The following is a 16,560-nucleotide window of genomic DNA, read 5'->3' as shown; positions in this document are numbered from 1 at the left end:
AGCAGCCAGAAAGAGAAAAAAGACTACTTATAAGGGAAACCCCATCAGGCTATCAGCAGACTTCTCAGCAGAGACTTTACAGGCCAGAAAGGAGTGGCATGAAATATTTAATGCACTGAAACAGAAGAAACTTCAACCAAGAATCTCCACCCAGCAAGATTATCATTCAAATTTGAAGCAGAGATTAAACAATTCCCAGATAAATGAAAGCTCAGGGAATTTATAACCACTAAACTAGCATTACAGGATGTGTTAAAAGGACTGCTGTAGATGGAAATGTTCCTAAGGCTAAAAAGTTTGCACCAGTGAAAACAAACCCACAGTAAAGGTAGTAGACCAATTAATTATCAAGCAAGTACAAAATTAAAACAAAAGAGGTAAAACCAACTATACACAAAATCAGGCAAGGGATACACAAAAAGTGCAGATTATGACATCTAATACACAGTGTGGAGGAGGAAGAAAAGAAGTACTTTTAGACTGTGTTTGAAATGCAGTAATCAGCAACTTAATATAAACTGTTACATAGTTAGGAAGCTATCGATGAACCATAGTAACCACAAACCTAAAGCCTATAATAAATACACAAAAAATTTAAAAAGAGGAATCCAATCACAACGTGAAAGAAAACCATCAAATAACAAGAGAAGAGTATAAGAGAAGAAGAAAGCAACAGAGAGGAGCCATAAAAACCAGAAACAATTAATAAAATGGCAATAAGTACATACCTCTCAATAATTACCTTGAATGTAAATGGACTGAATGCACCAATCAAAAGACACAGAGTCACTGAATGGATAAAGAAACAAGATCCATCTATAAGCTGCCTACAAGAGATTCACTGTAGACCCAAAGACACACAAACTAAAAATGAAAGGATGGAAAAAGATGTTTCATGCAAATAATAGGAAGAAAAAAGCAGGAGTAGCAGTACTTAGACAAAATAGATTTCAAAACAAAGAAAGTAGCAAAAGAAAATGGATATCACATTGGTGCACATGGTGTGTGTGGGGTCACGGGAAAGACAGTGTAGCTCAGAGAAGACAAACAGGGACTCTGGGGCATCTTACTACACTGATGGGACAGTGACTGCAATGGGGTGTAGGGGGACTCGATAATAAGGGTGAATGTAATAACCAAATTGTTTTCTTGTGAAACCGTCACAAGAGTGTCTATCAATGATACCTTAATAAGAAAAGAAAGAATGAACAAACAAAAGAACAAATGAATGAACAAAAGAAAGAGGACATCAAATAATGATCAGTCCAACAAAAGGATATTATAATATTATAATGTATACGAATCCATTATAAATATCCCTGCACCCAACATAGGAGCACCTAAATATGTAAAACAAATAATAATAGAATTAAAGGGGGAAATATATTGCAACACATTCATTTTTGGAGACTTTAATGCACCACTCACATCAATAGATCAACCAGACAAAAAATAAATAAGGAAACAGAGGCACTAGCAATACATTAGATCAGACGGACTTAACAGATATCTACAGAACACTCCACCCAAAGGCAGTAGGATACACAATCTTCTCCAGTGTTCATGGAACGTTCTCCAGAATAGATCACATACCAGGCTACAAAAATACCTCAAAAATTCAAAAAGATTGAAATTGCATCAAGCAGCTTCTCAACCACAATGTCTGAAACTAGAAATAAATTACACAAAGAAACAAAAAAACCTACAAACACATGGAGGCTAAACAACATGCTTCTAAATAATCAATGGATCAATGACCAAATTAAAACAGAAATCAGGCAGTATGTGGAGACAAATGAAAGCAAAAACTCAACAGTCCAAAAAGAGTTGCACACAGCGAAGGTAGTTCTAAGAGGGAAGTATACAGCAGTACAGGTTTAACTCAAGAAACAAGGACAACCCCAAATAAACCAACAAAAAATCACAATTCAAAGAAACTAGAAAAAGAAGAACAAATGAAACCCAAAGTTAGTGGAAGGAAGGACATAATCAAGATCACAGCAGAAATAAATAAAAGAGAGAAGAATAAGACAATAGAAAAAAATCAGTGAAGCCAAGAGCTGGCTCTTTGAGAAATAAACTAGATAAACCCTAGCCATTATCAATAAAAAAAGGGAGAGTACACAATAATAAATCAGAAGTACACAAAAATAAAATCAGAAGCAAAGAAGGAATTGTCCCAACAGATACCACAAAAATACAAAGAATTATTAGAGAATACTGTGAAAAATTATATGCCAACAAATTGGAAAACCTAGAAGAAATGGACAAATTCCTATAAATATACAACTTTCCAAGACTGACCCAGGAATAAACAGAAAATCTGAACAGACCAATTACCAGCAATGAAATTGAACTTGTAATAAAAAAACTCCCAACAAACAAAAGTGCAATACTCGATGGCTTCACAGCTGAATTCTACCAAACATTTAAAGAAGACCTAATACACATCCATCTTAAAGTATCCCAAAAAGTAGAAAAGGAGGGAATACTTCCAAACTCATTCTATGAAACTGGCATCATAGACACTACAAAAAAAGAAAACAGACCAGTATTACTGATGAATACAGATGCAAAAATTCTCAAAAAAATATTAGCAAACTGCATTCAAAAATACATCCAAAAGTTCATTCATCATGACTAAGTGGGATTTATTCCAGGATGCAGGGATGGTATAATATTCATAATCAATCAATATCACACCACATGAACAAAATGAAGGTTAAAAAACACACAATCATCTCAATATATGCTGAAGAAGCATTTAACAAAATTCAACATCCATTCATGATTAAAAATTCTCAACAGAACAGGTAGAGAGGATACATACCTCAACATAATAAAGGCCATATATGACAACCCACAGCCAACATCAAACTTGATGGCAAAAAGCTGAATGCTTTTCCTCTAAGATTAGGAACAAGACAAGGATGCCCACTCTCACCACTTTTATTCCACACCATACTAGAGGTCCTAGCATGGCAATCAGACAAGACATGGATATAAAAGGCATCCAAACTGGTAAGGAAGAAATAAAACTCTATTTGCAGGTGACATTACATTATATATAGAAACCCTAAAGACTCCACCAAAAAACTGTCAAAACTAAACTGGATTCAGCAAAGTTGCAGGATACAAAATTAATACACAGAAATCTGTTGTGTTCCTGTATACTAACAATGAACTAGCAGAAAAAGAAACCAGGAAAACAATTCTATTTACAGTTGCATCAAAAAGAATAAAATACCTAGGAATAAACCTAACCAAGGAAGTGAAAAACCTATACTCTGAAAACTACAAGACACTCATGAGAGAAATTAAAGATGATACCAATAAGTGGAACTCTATCCCACGCTCATGGAGAGGAAGAATTAATATTGTCAAAATGGCCATCCTGCCTAAAGCAATCTGCAGATTCAATGCAGTTCCTATCAAAATACCAACATTATTCTTCAATGAACTAGAATAGTTCTGAAATTCATACGGAACCACAGAAGACCCCAAATAGTCAAAGCTATCCTGAGAAAGAGCAAAGCTGTCGGGTTATGCTCATTGACTTCAAGTTCTACTACAAAGCCACAGTAATCAAAACAGTATGGTACTGGCACAAGAACAGACCCATAGATCATTGGAACAGAATAGAGAGCCCAGATATAATCCCATGCATATATCAATTAATATATGATATGGGAGTCATGAATATACAAGGGAGAAAAGAAAGCCTCTTCAATAACTGGTGCCGGAAAAACTGGGCAGCTACCTGTAAGAGAATGAAACTAGATTACTGCCTAACTCCATACACAAAAGTAAACTCAGAATGGATCAAAGACCTAATTGTAAGACAGGAAACCATAAAATTCTTAAAAGAAAACACAGACAAAAATCTCTTGAACATAAGCATGAACAATTTTTTCCTGAACACATCTCTTCTGGCAAGGAAAACAAAACCAAAAATGAACAAGTGGGACTACATCAAGCTAAAAAGTTTCTGTACAGCAAAGGACACCATCAGCAGAACAAAAAGGCATCCTACAGTATGGGAGAATATATCCATAAACAACTCATCTGATAAAGGGTTAACACCCAAAATATATAAAGAACTCATATGCCTCTACACCAAAAATAAATAACCCAATAAAAAATGGGCGGAGGACCTGAACAAACATTTCTCCAAAGAAGAAATACAGATGGCCAACAGGTACATAAAAGATGCTCCACACCACTAATCATTAGGGAAATGGAAATGCAAATCAAAACCACAGTGAGATCACCTCACACCAGTCAGAATGGCCACTATCCAAAAAACAAGGAATAACAAATGCTGGACAGGGTGCAGAGAAATAGGTACCCTCCTATACTGTTGGTGGGAATGTAAATTGGTACAACCACTGTGGAAAGCAGAATGAAGGTTCCTCAAAAAACTAAAAATAGAAATACCATTTGACCCAGGAATTTCACTCCTAAGAATTCACCTGAAGAAATAAAATCCCGGATTCAAAAATTATGTATACACCCCTATGTTTATCGCCACACTATTTGCAATAGCCAAGATATGGAAGCAATCCAAGGGTCCATCAATAGATAAATGGATAAAGAAGATGTGGTACATATACACAATGGAATATTATTCAGTCATAGAAGAAAATAAATCCTACCATTTGCAACAACATGGATGGATCTAGATGGTATTATGCTCAGTGAAATAAGCCAGGTGGAGAAAGACAAATACCATATGATTTCACTCATTTGTGGAATATAAAACAAAGCAAAATAGAATGAACAAAACAGCAGTAGACTTACAGACACTGAGAAGTGACTTACCATGGGGTTAAGTGGTTACCATGGGGGAGGGGTTGGGGTGGGTGAGTGGGGAGAGTGAGGCAGATAAAATTCTCAGTCATAATATAAGTTGGTCATGGGTACAGCATGGAGAACACAGTCAATGATGCTGTAACATCTTCCTATGCTGACAGACAGTAACCACATAGAGGGGGTGAGGATTTAATAATATGGGGAACCACTGAACCACTGTGCTGTATATTTAAAACCAACCTAAGATACTCCAATAGAATTTTTTTTAATTTCTTAAAAAGTCACTGAGTGAGAACTTAAATATGCAGGGGCATTTGAGGACATCTGTGGACAGAGTGGCAAGGGATTGAAAAGTGGCACAGACAACATCACTGCGCCGAATCTTCTACACCCAGCTTCCACACTGTTTGACCTCAACAATCTCCAGAACACATGTACGTCAAAAGCAACAGCAGACAGGGATTCCTGCAATACATTCTTTCTCCTCTCAGTTCATTTAACTTATACAACAAAAACGTGATCATTCTTAAATTATCTGCAGTAAGAACCCCAAGGAAGCAAACTCCTCTGCCTTTTTTTATTTTTTTAACTAGAAGAGCTTCCCTATAAAAATCCTAAATTTTCTAAAATTCCAGCTATTGATAGGAAATTTAGTGGGTTCCAATATCATTAAGAACCTCTCCTCCAATACTTGGTTATTTCTACTTCTCAAGAACACTGAAAGAACATATAAAAGTCAGCAGTTTTGTCAGAAAAATTAGCAGAGTAAGACAGACTGATTTTAAAATTACCTCAATTCATTCTGTCCAGTCAACTCTTATCAACCTAAACACTCATGCCAAACAGAAACCCAGCAAGCACACTACTTCTGCTGGGTAATTACTCACTTTGAAACAGTCTGGATGATGAAAACATCTTTTCCCCTTATGGACTCCTGAATTTGTACTCTTGTTTCTGGCAAGAAAAGGAAAAATGCGGAGAAGGGAGAAAAAAGGCATATAATTTAAATTTTTAGAAATACGTAAAAAATCTGCATCATTCCCCAATGTTATAAAGTATAGAAATTGGAACTGTTACAAAACTCATTAGGCTGCAGAAGATTAGGCATCAAGGATAACACACATATTGCCATCAATCACACATTTTAAACATTAAGTTACACAATGTGCTTATGAAAGAGTTAACATTTCTGACTTGAACTAAGTAAATCGGCCCTTCTTTCTTCTCGTATACAAGCCGTGAGTGCCGTGCTGCTCTGAGCACAGTATCTTTATAGGAAATTATATACCTATTTATTCAATTAACAACAATTAAGAGCTTATTGGACACAAAATGTAATAATATGAGAATAAAGACAAATAAGGTCCAATATCCCTATTCTCAAAAACCTTGTGATCAGCCACAAGGAAACAATTAGACAAATCCGGAATGGGACACTCTATAAGAGAAGCTCTTCAGTAAGTCTGTCGTGGGAACTAAAAAGAAAAGGTGAAGGGACTGTTCTAGAATGGAAAAACTAGAGATATGAAAACATTGCTTGAACCAAGAAATCCTGGTTTGGAAAAAAAAAAAGGAAGCTATAAGAGGGTCTTTAACAGAACTAGGGAAATTTGAATATAGACTAAATGTTACATGATTAGAGAATTATAATTAATTTATTTAAATGTGACAACTCTAAGATATTTATGTAGGAGAAAGTCCTTCTTAGGAGATGTATGGTCAAGTGTTCAAGAGTTAAGTGTCTTGATGTCTGCAACTTACTTTCAAGCAGATTCACACATACATATTTGCCGGGAGCCATGCTACTCAAGCTGTATAGCGAAGCTCAGGCTGGAGGAGACCCCCACAAAGCAGGGGCTTTCGCAGCTGGCTCCCCCTACTACCCACCTTGATTTTGCTCTTTCTATTATACTATTGGCTTTGCTTTTACCTGCATTTTTTGCTAAGGGTTAACTAACCTTTGCTGAGCAGTGTGGAAAGGATGAGAACATAAGTTTCCCAGGAGCTTTTCAGGACAGTGCTCCTGAAGAATGGAACACGCAGGGGCCCAATGGCGATCTTGGCATAAAGTACCGAAACCTGCTGTTAGTTAGTCAAACATTGACCACCCCATTTCCACTGAGAATGCCCCCCTTGTTTACAATGCTAGTGAAACTAGTGATGGAAAGTTTCATAGAAATAGAGTCATGAGAAAATATTGAATAGAATAACCCTGTTGACAATTAATCATCTCATGTTTTCTTCCCTCTACTACTTCTATAGTTTGTTTTTCTTCTTTCCTAATTACGGCCCTTTACTAGAATTTGTGCCTCATACGTGAAATTACCAAGTACCATAATTTTCCAAGAAGTAAAGATACCTCAAAACAAGCGCTGGGCATAGAAGCCATGGAGCATAAATCTGCAAAGAAGTGAAAAACTAACCTTTTCAAAGAATACTACTTCTCTCTCACTTACCAGCTTTACATCTCCCTGTATGGCCCCGTAAGATGGCTGGTTAGCCAGAGACAGGTAAGATTCCTCAAGGGAGGAACAACCTAAGACAGGCACAGTCGCAGGGAGGCCATCAGGTGAGAAAAAGGGGGCCAACAGAGGTGAGGCTTAGAACCTCACCCCACCAGTTTTGAGAGAAATCTTCTACACCTGTGGATGTTTTGTTGCCCTTGTTCAGCTTGGATTAAGACCTGGTCTGTAGGCACAAACCTGATCATCTACACCTGCCTTCTTACAGTTCTAAATCATGCTTTCTATCTGTATCTTGCATTTACCTACTACATTAACATTTTATTAGATTCACATATAAAGTATAAAAATCAAATGAATAATCATACATTATATTTGACGTGATTATTTATAGTTTAAGGTTTGTAGTTAAAACAGAAACAGTTTCTATGATATGAATGCCCTTGCATTGTTCACCATGTAAGAACTTGTTTAGTCCCTGCAGTAGTGGAGTCATGCAGACCTGTGTAGCATATGTCAGGGAGATTTTGGTATCTACACAGAAGAAAGAGAAATGTAGATAAGAAGGAGAAATTCAGTTTGCTGCCTACTGTGCCCTATAAAGGGGTATAAGGTGAAGATATGAGTTTATGATTTTAGATTGATTATAAATTTATTAAAGCCTCTAAGAATATTTTTGTGGGGAAGAATCCTAGCTAACTGTGGCACTAGGTGACCCATATTACACCCTGAGCTGATAGACTCCATAGTCGCTGCTACATACTGCACGCTCCTACAGTCACATGCACTACTTAGAAACTGCATTGCATAGAAATGTAAAACACAATAGAGTACATGTTAATAAGAAAAGTTTCAGTCAAAGAACAGAAAAACAATCACCTGTCTAACGCTTGACCAACCATGAATAGATTAGAAAGGAAAAGAAAGAAAAAAGCTTGCCTATACTTATTAACCAACTGTCTATACTAATGAATCATTAGAACAATAAAAAATAATATCCTTGTGCAAAATGGTATAAATAAAGCTGTCATCGACACTTTGTTGAGAGACCACCTCCATCTGACTCCGTGTCCTGTCTGTCCATACACCAACTCCGTCCTGCACCTTCGGGCATCCCACCCCTAGGCTCGAGCTGGACTCACGCACATATTCAAACAGCAAAATCTCAACTGCTGGATATAGATGGTAGGCATATATATGGGGATTTTTGGTACTATTCTTTCAGTGTTTTTATAGGTTTGAACATTTTCCTTAAAAATATTGGAAAAAATAGAATACATGTATACAAAGGAATGTGGTACCATGGAAAGAAAATGAGCTTTAGAGTCGGGGAAGATCGGATTGAATCCTGACACTGCTGCTTCTGGGACATTGTACCTCACATCATCCTGAACTCAGTTCTTCAGTATCTGATGGCAGTGAGGAACCCACAAATGTTAGTTTTCTCCCCTCCTCCTTCCCAACAGACACTAAGTATTTCTTCCCCTCATTTGTGACTGGAGGGTGGACCAGCGTCCTGCATCTTCCACACTATCTCTCACCTTCCTTCCGGACTAGACAAAGGACATCACCTAATTCCCGTTAGTGGCAGAATCTTCTCCAAACTCTCCCTGCATTTTTTCTATTACACTTTCTTCCTATTGAAGACATATGGGGGATCTTGGGATATAGGAAAGAGGCAGCAATGGAGAAATAAATAGGAGAAGAGAAAATGTGTGCCTTTTCAACAAAGTCTCCCTTAAGTTCTCTACTATTTAAGTACTTGACAAAATCTCACAGGAGAAAAGGAGAGGGAACTGGTTTACTGAACACCTAGAATGTGCCACGAATTGTGTTAGGCACACAAATTATTCCATTTAATCCTCAAAACAGCCCTAATTATTTACAGTTTCGAAAGGTTAAATGACTTGCCAAGGATAAGGTGTCTGACTCTCAAGCCCATCTATCACTCCACCTAAAATATTTTCAAATATCCACCATTTCTATAGAAACTACAAAGATACAATAACACACACTTTTTCCAACTTGGGATGTTTATGTAATGACTTAAATCAATTAGCAAGAAAACATTTCCTCATGTTGCATGAAGTCTAACCCACGTTGGGTTTCCTGGAGGTAAAAAGAAAAGACTGATATTGTGGCCACACAGGACTTACTTGTTCTGCCTCAGGTGACATAAATGGAACCAACTAGTATCGTCATTTGGCTGACCAACTGGTTCATGTATCTGTGCGGTTTTTGGACGAGGTTTAAAAACTGGAGTTTAAGGCCTCAGACTGGCTTGCCCCAGGCTTCCATAGCTAGTTGGGATTAGTGGGAGCTAAAATACCATTCACCCACCTTGCCTGCCTGACTTCCAGCTAACAGGACCAACTGGATGCTGAGTCTAACTTGTTCAATAGTGGAGGATGAAGGACTGAGCCAGGAACGCCATATTCCACAAAAATACCAACATTAAGCACGTCCAAGATAGCTCACCTCTGTTAGGTTCCTGGTAAACCTGCACTTTGCCCATCTCCACCCCCAGCCGCCTAGAGAAGAGAAAGGAGGAAAAAGCTTAAAAGGTGATAGAATAGACTCAACACCTTTGCTATTTAAGAATGATTCATAAATTGATAAGAATAAAACAAAATAAAACACAAGTGCTGACAAATTTAAAGTGGACATTAAATTGCTCCGTTACCCCACTACCGGACTCCTCCCCCATCCCATGCCTCCCCAAGAAGGCCTAAACAGTCCTGCTGCCAGCTTCACCCACCATTTCCTCTGCTCCTGTTCCTGAGCTACACCAACACCTGCTGCACAGGCAGGGCCCTTGAACCTGCTGCTCCCTCTGCCTGCATGACTCTGCCCCCAGACCTCCACTGGGTGGCTCATTCAAATTTCTCAACTCACATACCATCCCCTCAGTTTAAAAGGCACCTGAGCACCCAAGTTAAAGCAGAACAATCTGCCCCTATCATTCCTTTCACACTGTTTCTTCAGTGTTTATTACCACTTGAAATTATCTTGTTTGTTCAGTTGACTTGTTTCTTGTCTGGCTCCCCTACTAGACTATGAAGGAAGAATCTTGACTGGCTTGTTTACTGTTAATCCCCAATATCTAGATTGAGGCCTAGCACATAATTAAGTGTTCAATGTTTATTTAACAAATAATATAATCACACTGAACTATAATCTATAAACTACTTTCACATAGTATACACTTCATTGTTCAAATAATTCTACACAAATCCGGCAGCTAACACAATACCTGGCATTCATGAGGCACCCGATACATGTGTGCAGAATGAATGTGTGGGGAGTTAAATGACAGTTTACAGAATGATTAGCCCTTAACAAATAAACAATACACAGATTAACCATAAAATATCTGCTTTCAAGTTTAACAATGAGTGCTAATCCTATCACTGAATTAAAAAAATATCACATAATGAATACAAATTTTAATAGTGTGATTATAACTCACTCAGCAATTTTCTTTGAAAGCTCCATACACGATGAATTAGAATTTGCTGAAAACAACACCAGACCTCCTTTAGTTATGTTCATCTTGGTTTCTAATTCAGGTGGCGCCACACAAAACATCAAAACCTTTTTGGTTTTCCAAATCTCAGAGCCTAGAAGGATACAAATTATTTTAAGAACTGATACATATTAAAAATACACAAATGGATTTTTTTTTAATACAATGATTTAAGCTGAATGAAATTAGTTTTCACCATAATGAAGTCTTTAATATTAAAAATATATGGACAAACAGTTGATTTGGATTTCAGGGTTCCAAATTTATGGAAATGTTATCATATGATTTTATTAGTTTTTTATGACCACTGGAAATAAATAATAAACTTACAAGAAAGGCGGAGCTGAAGAGCTCAGTGTTCTATTGTTTGCTGCTTAAAGTCAGTTATGGACAACCTCCTTTTATTCTCTGACAACAAAATTCCTCCTAGATTAACACACAGAAAAATGGCAGAGCCATCAGCAAGAACATGAACTGATTGATCCTGAAAAAAATGAGTAAATAACCCATCTATGCCCGGTTTCCCCACTATACCTTTTTCCCATAACACCTCTTCCTGTCCTTGCGGCTGGCTCTCCAGTGCCCTGGGTCACCGTAGCTGAAACTGACCTTGTCATCTGTATTTTCCCCAACTGGAACACAAGGTTGATCACACAATGACCTTGAAGGAAAGTGAACTAACCACCCAATTGATAGGCAGGGCACAATCAGAAAAGACTCTGGCTGGGATGCCATCAGAGCCAAAGTTCTAATCCCAGAGGTCCTTAACGTGCACTTCCACCATCCGCTCTGGGCTGTGTTCTTACCACCAAGGAAGGTGCAGGTCTGGATGCAGCAGCAACAATGTGGGGGCAGGGCACTTTCCCACAAGCCCGCCGTTTACTTGGGATGGCTCTGGGAAGGCTGGTGGAGTTTATGAAAGGGCTGAAGCTGAGCAGACCTTTCTTTTGTTATTCTTAAATCTTAATTTCACAAGTAATATACAAACACATTATCCTTGTAAAAAACTGAAACATAGTTTAGGCTAAAGCCACCAGCCCCGGTTCCACACTCCTTCCCACCCACCTACCCAGAAATGAATAATTAGTTTGATAATAGACACCATCAGGCCTTTACACATTCATACGTGACCCTCATAAAAAGTACATATAAAAATACATTTCTAACATCAAAAGAGATCATCATACCAATCTACAATCTGTTTTGTTGAACAATGTATTTCGACTACCCAGATTAGAAAATACAGACCCATCATGTCCTTTTTAACCACTGCCAGTATTCTATGGTGTGGAGATGCTGCCTTTAGCAGAGGTCACCATCCTAAACAGGCCTTCTTGGGTGGGTGTGCATGTCTCTGCAGGAACTGCAAGGGACCCACGAGCAACTGACAGTCCCACCAGCAGCACAGAAGAGCATACTTCCCCAAGGAGTGCCTCTTAAAGGGCATTACAACGGGAAATACGGGATGCTATACAACATAATTGAACTAAAGCTCATGAATTACAAACAGAAATGCATGTACAACTGACAAAAGCCCTAAGGAGACCCAGAAAACCACTGGTGTCTATCATGGAAAAGTGGCTTTGAAACAGGAATCAGCAAACTACAGCCGGTGAGTCAGATTAGGTCCCTCCAAAGGCTATTTCTATAAACCAAATTGCATTGGAACACAACCACATTCATTGTTTACAGATTGTTTATGGATACAATGGTAGAATTGAGTATGGGTCACAAAGACTAAAGTATTTATTATCTAGCCCGCTACAGAAAAAGGTTGCTGACTCCTGCTTTACAGCAGTGTGGGGCAGAATGGTGATATAAATGGAAGAAATCACATTTAAGCATCAAAAGTCAAGAGTTGGAAGAGCTCTTAGGTGTCCTCTAATACCATCTCTCAGCCAGTATATGTCTGATTTAGGAACGGGGGCACAGATCTGGAAAAGGAAACCACAAAAACAAAATTCATTCTCCTGTTTTTACAAATACAGGCTTTGGAGTCAAACTAACGTGTGCACCCTGGCTCCTACTTCCCCTTAACCCATGGGAGGCCGTGCATAATTCTCTCAGCCTGTTCTCTCACCCAAACCACTGTGCATACTGAACTTACAGGGTTATTGTAAAATTAGTATCTGTGTAATACTTAACACACTGCCTACAGGATATACTTGATAAATGAAAGCTACATAAGAACTGACTTCTGATATTCTGGTTGTTTTCCAAACAAGTGGCATAGGGTGACCATCTTTTTACAGCCCCAGCCTTCAAAAAGGAAGCTTCTTAAAGCACAATAGTGTTCTTGAGAGAGCTTGGACCATTTGGAACAAAAGTTATCAGAGGGGTGGAAAGAGATCTTCTAGGTAACTTGGCCCGCCTACAGGATTCCTGCCAAGGGACCTCTCCAGATGCTTAAACAGCCCAGAGCCTGATGCCCACATCCTGAGGGCCAATCCTTCCCCAATTCTCCCTGAAAATGCCTAAGACTCCTCTCTCTGCAGACACCACCCCCCTGGTCTCTGTCCCTTCATTGAAAGTTTATAGGAAATACCAAATTCCTTTTCCACAAGACAGTCCCCAGCCTACCTCCAGACAGCTCTCCTACCTCTCTCTAGTCTCTTCTCTGGGGTATTTCCTGGAGCCTTTCGTTATTGGTCGTGGCTTAAATCCCTTCATTACTGGCCGTGGTCTCTGAAGTTCCAGTCTTCAGATACCAGGTTTCTATTGAAACCTCACTTGATTACCCTCAGAATGGCACCGGTAAGAGCATCCATTTGGAATTGGTTACCAATACAGTCATGTTGGTTCTGTGACCATTCATTTCACACTTGTTCAAGCATAAGCACTGTTGCTGGTTTTAGCTCTCCTCATTTCCCTACTGGAAATTAGAGTTATGCTCTTTACCAAGTTTCAAGAGAAGTGAGTTTTCAAGAGTATCTCCAGAAACATGATAATCACCAGGATGGGGCTGGCAGAAGGCTCATTAGCACAAGGCTTTAATGTGAGATGCAGAATAAAGAGAACACTCCCCTTTTTTCCCCTGAAACTACAGGTGCTTTTACATTTAACCAAAACTTACCCTAGAATGTGTGAACACTATTTATAACACATGAAAGCAAACCCTTTTCTGAGAATCTCAGCACTCTACAAAAAGCAAATCACGCTCCTCTTTGAATCAGACTTGACAAATCTGTTCAGTCTCACAAATGATGACACACTGAAAGACCACTTGCCCTGGACATGCTAGCAATCAGCTCAAAACCACTCATCTACATTTCAGACAAAGAAGCCTGCCACTCCAGTGTTGCTTTGCCTCTGTGTAAATCCCTCCTATTCAAAGATGGCTGGAGTAGGAGTGTGGAGACTTGGGTTTACCTTGCGTGGTTACTAGCTACCAATTCTTGGGCCGGTCACTTGTCCTCACCAGGCCTCTCTGCCTTCCCCCATCAATGCAGATGGATGCTTGGGAAACAAGCTTCCCCCACTAGAATTTAAAGTCCAGGACAGCTATTATATTCTCTGCTGTATACCCAGTCCATGGAACAGCACCTGGCCCGTGGTAAAGGCTCAACAAATGTTTGTACAATAGCATGTTTCATAAATAAAGCCTGACCTCTTTGAGTCGCACTGATGAGCAAATGGAACTAAAAGTAGTGTGCAAACTAGAAGGTATCATAAAGTACAAGGAATTAGTTTTTATTAGTGGCATACCTCACCCAAAAAATATTTGCTTTTTTTCCATCAGTAATTAAGAGAATTAGGAGGGCAAACCTAAATTGCATTCATCTTCCATGGCTCTGTGACCCCAGGTATTCTGCTCTCTCTCCATCAGAATGTTTTCCTACGACTTAACACCATTTTCTGGGTGCTGCAAGTTTTTACGACACTTCGATGAAGCGGGGACTAGAAGCAGACCCATTTTAGGCATGGAGGAAATGAGGCTTAGAGATTAAGAAAGTTTCTCAAGGTTGTATGGCCTCTAAGCAGCAGACATTATCTCAGTTTCAGTCTGACTTGGAGCACAGTTGTATGTAGCAGCAGGCTGTACTGCCTGTCTCACAACACCACAGAAAATGACTTGCCATCCCACTGAAATCCCGATTACAGTGAGCAGAATCAGACAAATATCCAGATTTTGACAAATGTCTACAGTAAACACGCCTTGTTTGTAAAACAATTTATACATCAGGAGCCAATGAAACAGCAAACAACTTTGATTCAGTGTCTCCCCCTTTGGGAATTGATCCCACGGAAAGAAAAAGCTGTATGCAAAACGCAAGGTTTTCCAAAAAGGAGGAAACACTGAGCATATGGAGGTTCCATAATGGGGAAATTAAGTAAAACTGAATATACATTCCATATAAAAAAGACATTATATATCCAGGTCAAACAAAAGTGCTCATGTTATGTGGAAGAAGGCAGACTCTCATCTCCGCTAATCAAAACTGGATAATCATGGTATAGGCTAGGTCAGGAAAGGAATACGGACAAGAAGGATAGGATTTAGTGGGGTTCAATAATGCGGCTGAATTATTTTTATTTGTGCGTTTAAATTTTTTAAACATTAGAAATCACACTTTCTGAGGCCCCAAGCCCCCATTCTGCGTTTCCTATTCCTTAGAAAAAGCTAAACACCCAAACTGCGCCAACATTAGGAAGGGGGAAAAATCCTTCTCATCAATGTAAAATAAAACGTTGGGGGAAAACATTTTGAAGTAAAATAGTATCTAAAACTCACATCAAAGTCCTCCCTCAGTTGCTCTGCTGGGTGAGTTCTGAAGGGAATAAAATCATTTTGGGGTAACCAATGTCCGCCACGAGCACGGGCAGTCAAATTAAAAACAGGGGCTTTGTCAGACTAGGAGATGGAGCAGATGGTTGGGTCTGAGGCTTGTTTCCTGAGCTGCCCGGCCGCAGGTCCCACAATTAGGGTTCACTCCCAAAGGCGCCTGGAGCCGGGAAGCCCCAGGGGCCGCGCCAGCCGCGGGCCCCGCGGGCCCCAGGCGGGAGAGCAGCGAGCAGGGAGCGGCGGCTGCGGCGTGAGGCCGCGCCGCCGCCGCCCCGGGACCGCGCGACCGGTCCGCCAGCCGGCGCCGAGGGGCTCCCCACCCCTTGCACCTGCGCCCCGCAGCGCCGCAGCCCGCCTGTCCGCGCCGCCACTCGTCCCTGGCTCCCGCCCGCCTACCTGGCCCCGACCCCAGCCCCGGCCCCGCCGCAGCCACCGCTGCCGAAGGAAGAACACGCCGAGTCTCCAAGCGGCGTCTCTGGGAGCAAAATGGCGACTCCAGACACGAGAAAGACGTCCGCGGCGACTGAGAGGCCTGTGGGCGAGGCCAGGGGCGGGGTAGGGGCGGGGCCAGGGCCGGGGTGCGGGGGACACCTGGCTCGGGGCCGTGGGCGTGGCCCGCCCCAGGGGAGGAGCGAGGCTCCAGGCTGACTGCGGGGGGCGAAGACAGGTCTGCCTCAGGGGCGGGAGGTGGGCGGGAGCCTCTCGAAGCCGCTAGCCCCCAGTGCAGCTGTGAAAGCCAGGGTGTACGCTGAGCCCAATGGCTGGAGTTACCAACGTCTGGGTGCAAGTCTTTACTGGCCTGAAACCTGGACAAAGTCACCTAACCTCTCTGAGCCTCAATTTTTTCATCTGAAAATGGAGTTGCTAGTAGCACCCATATCATAGGGTGGTTGTGAGGACTTGGTGGAGTAACCTGCAGAGCTGTGTGCACTCCGCTGCTGTTACTATTTGCCTTGTTGCCCTTTGTTCTTGCATCA

General features: G+C 40.4%; 1 protein-coding gene across 5 annotated transcripts in view; it reads right to left on the bottom strand.

Annotated features, from left to right (window-relative positions):
• Positions 1 to 16,112, bottom strand: part of PRPSAP2 (phosphoribosyl pyrophosphate synthetase associated protein 2) — a 95,343-nt gene extending 79,231 nt beyond the window's left edge. The window contains exons 1-6 of one of the 5 annotated variants that reach the window (XM_057500791.1): positions 15,980 to 16,103; positions 11,335 to 11,432; positions 11,131 to 11,226; positions 10,744 to 10,894; positions 9,753 to 9,805; positions 5,700 to 5,766 (exon numbers count right to left, since the gene is read on the bottom strand). In XM_057500791.1, coding sequence (XP_057356774.1) covers positions 5,700 to 5,766; positions 9,753 to 9,805; positions 10,744 to 10,862 — 239 coding nt within the window. In that variant the 5' untranslated portion in view covers positions 10,863 to 10,894; positions 11,131 to 11,226; positions 11,335 to 11,432; positions 15,980 to 16,103. Of the gene's footprint in view, positions 1 to 5,699; positions 5,767 to 9,752; positions 9,806 to 10,743; positions 10,895 to 11,130; positions 11,227 to 11,334; positions 11,564 to 11,606; positions 12,006 to 15,979 lie in introns of those variants that run through there. The other 4 variants (XM_057500795.1, XM_057500793.1, XM_057500794.1 and 1 more) reach the window with 4 other exon arrangements.
• Between the last annotated feature and the right edge of the window lie 448 nt (positions 16,113 to 16,560).

The sequence above is a fragment of the Manis pentadactyla genome, chromosome 4 (assembly GCF_030020395.1).
Source record: "Manis pentadactyla isolate mManPen7 chromosome 4, mManPen7.hap1, whole genome shotgun sequence".
NCBI lineage: Eukaryota > Metazoa > Chordata > Mammalia > Pholidota > Manidae > Manis > Manis pentadactyla.
This window is presented reverse-complemented; position numbering and strand designations above follow the sequence as displayed.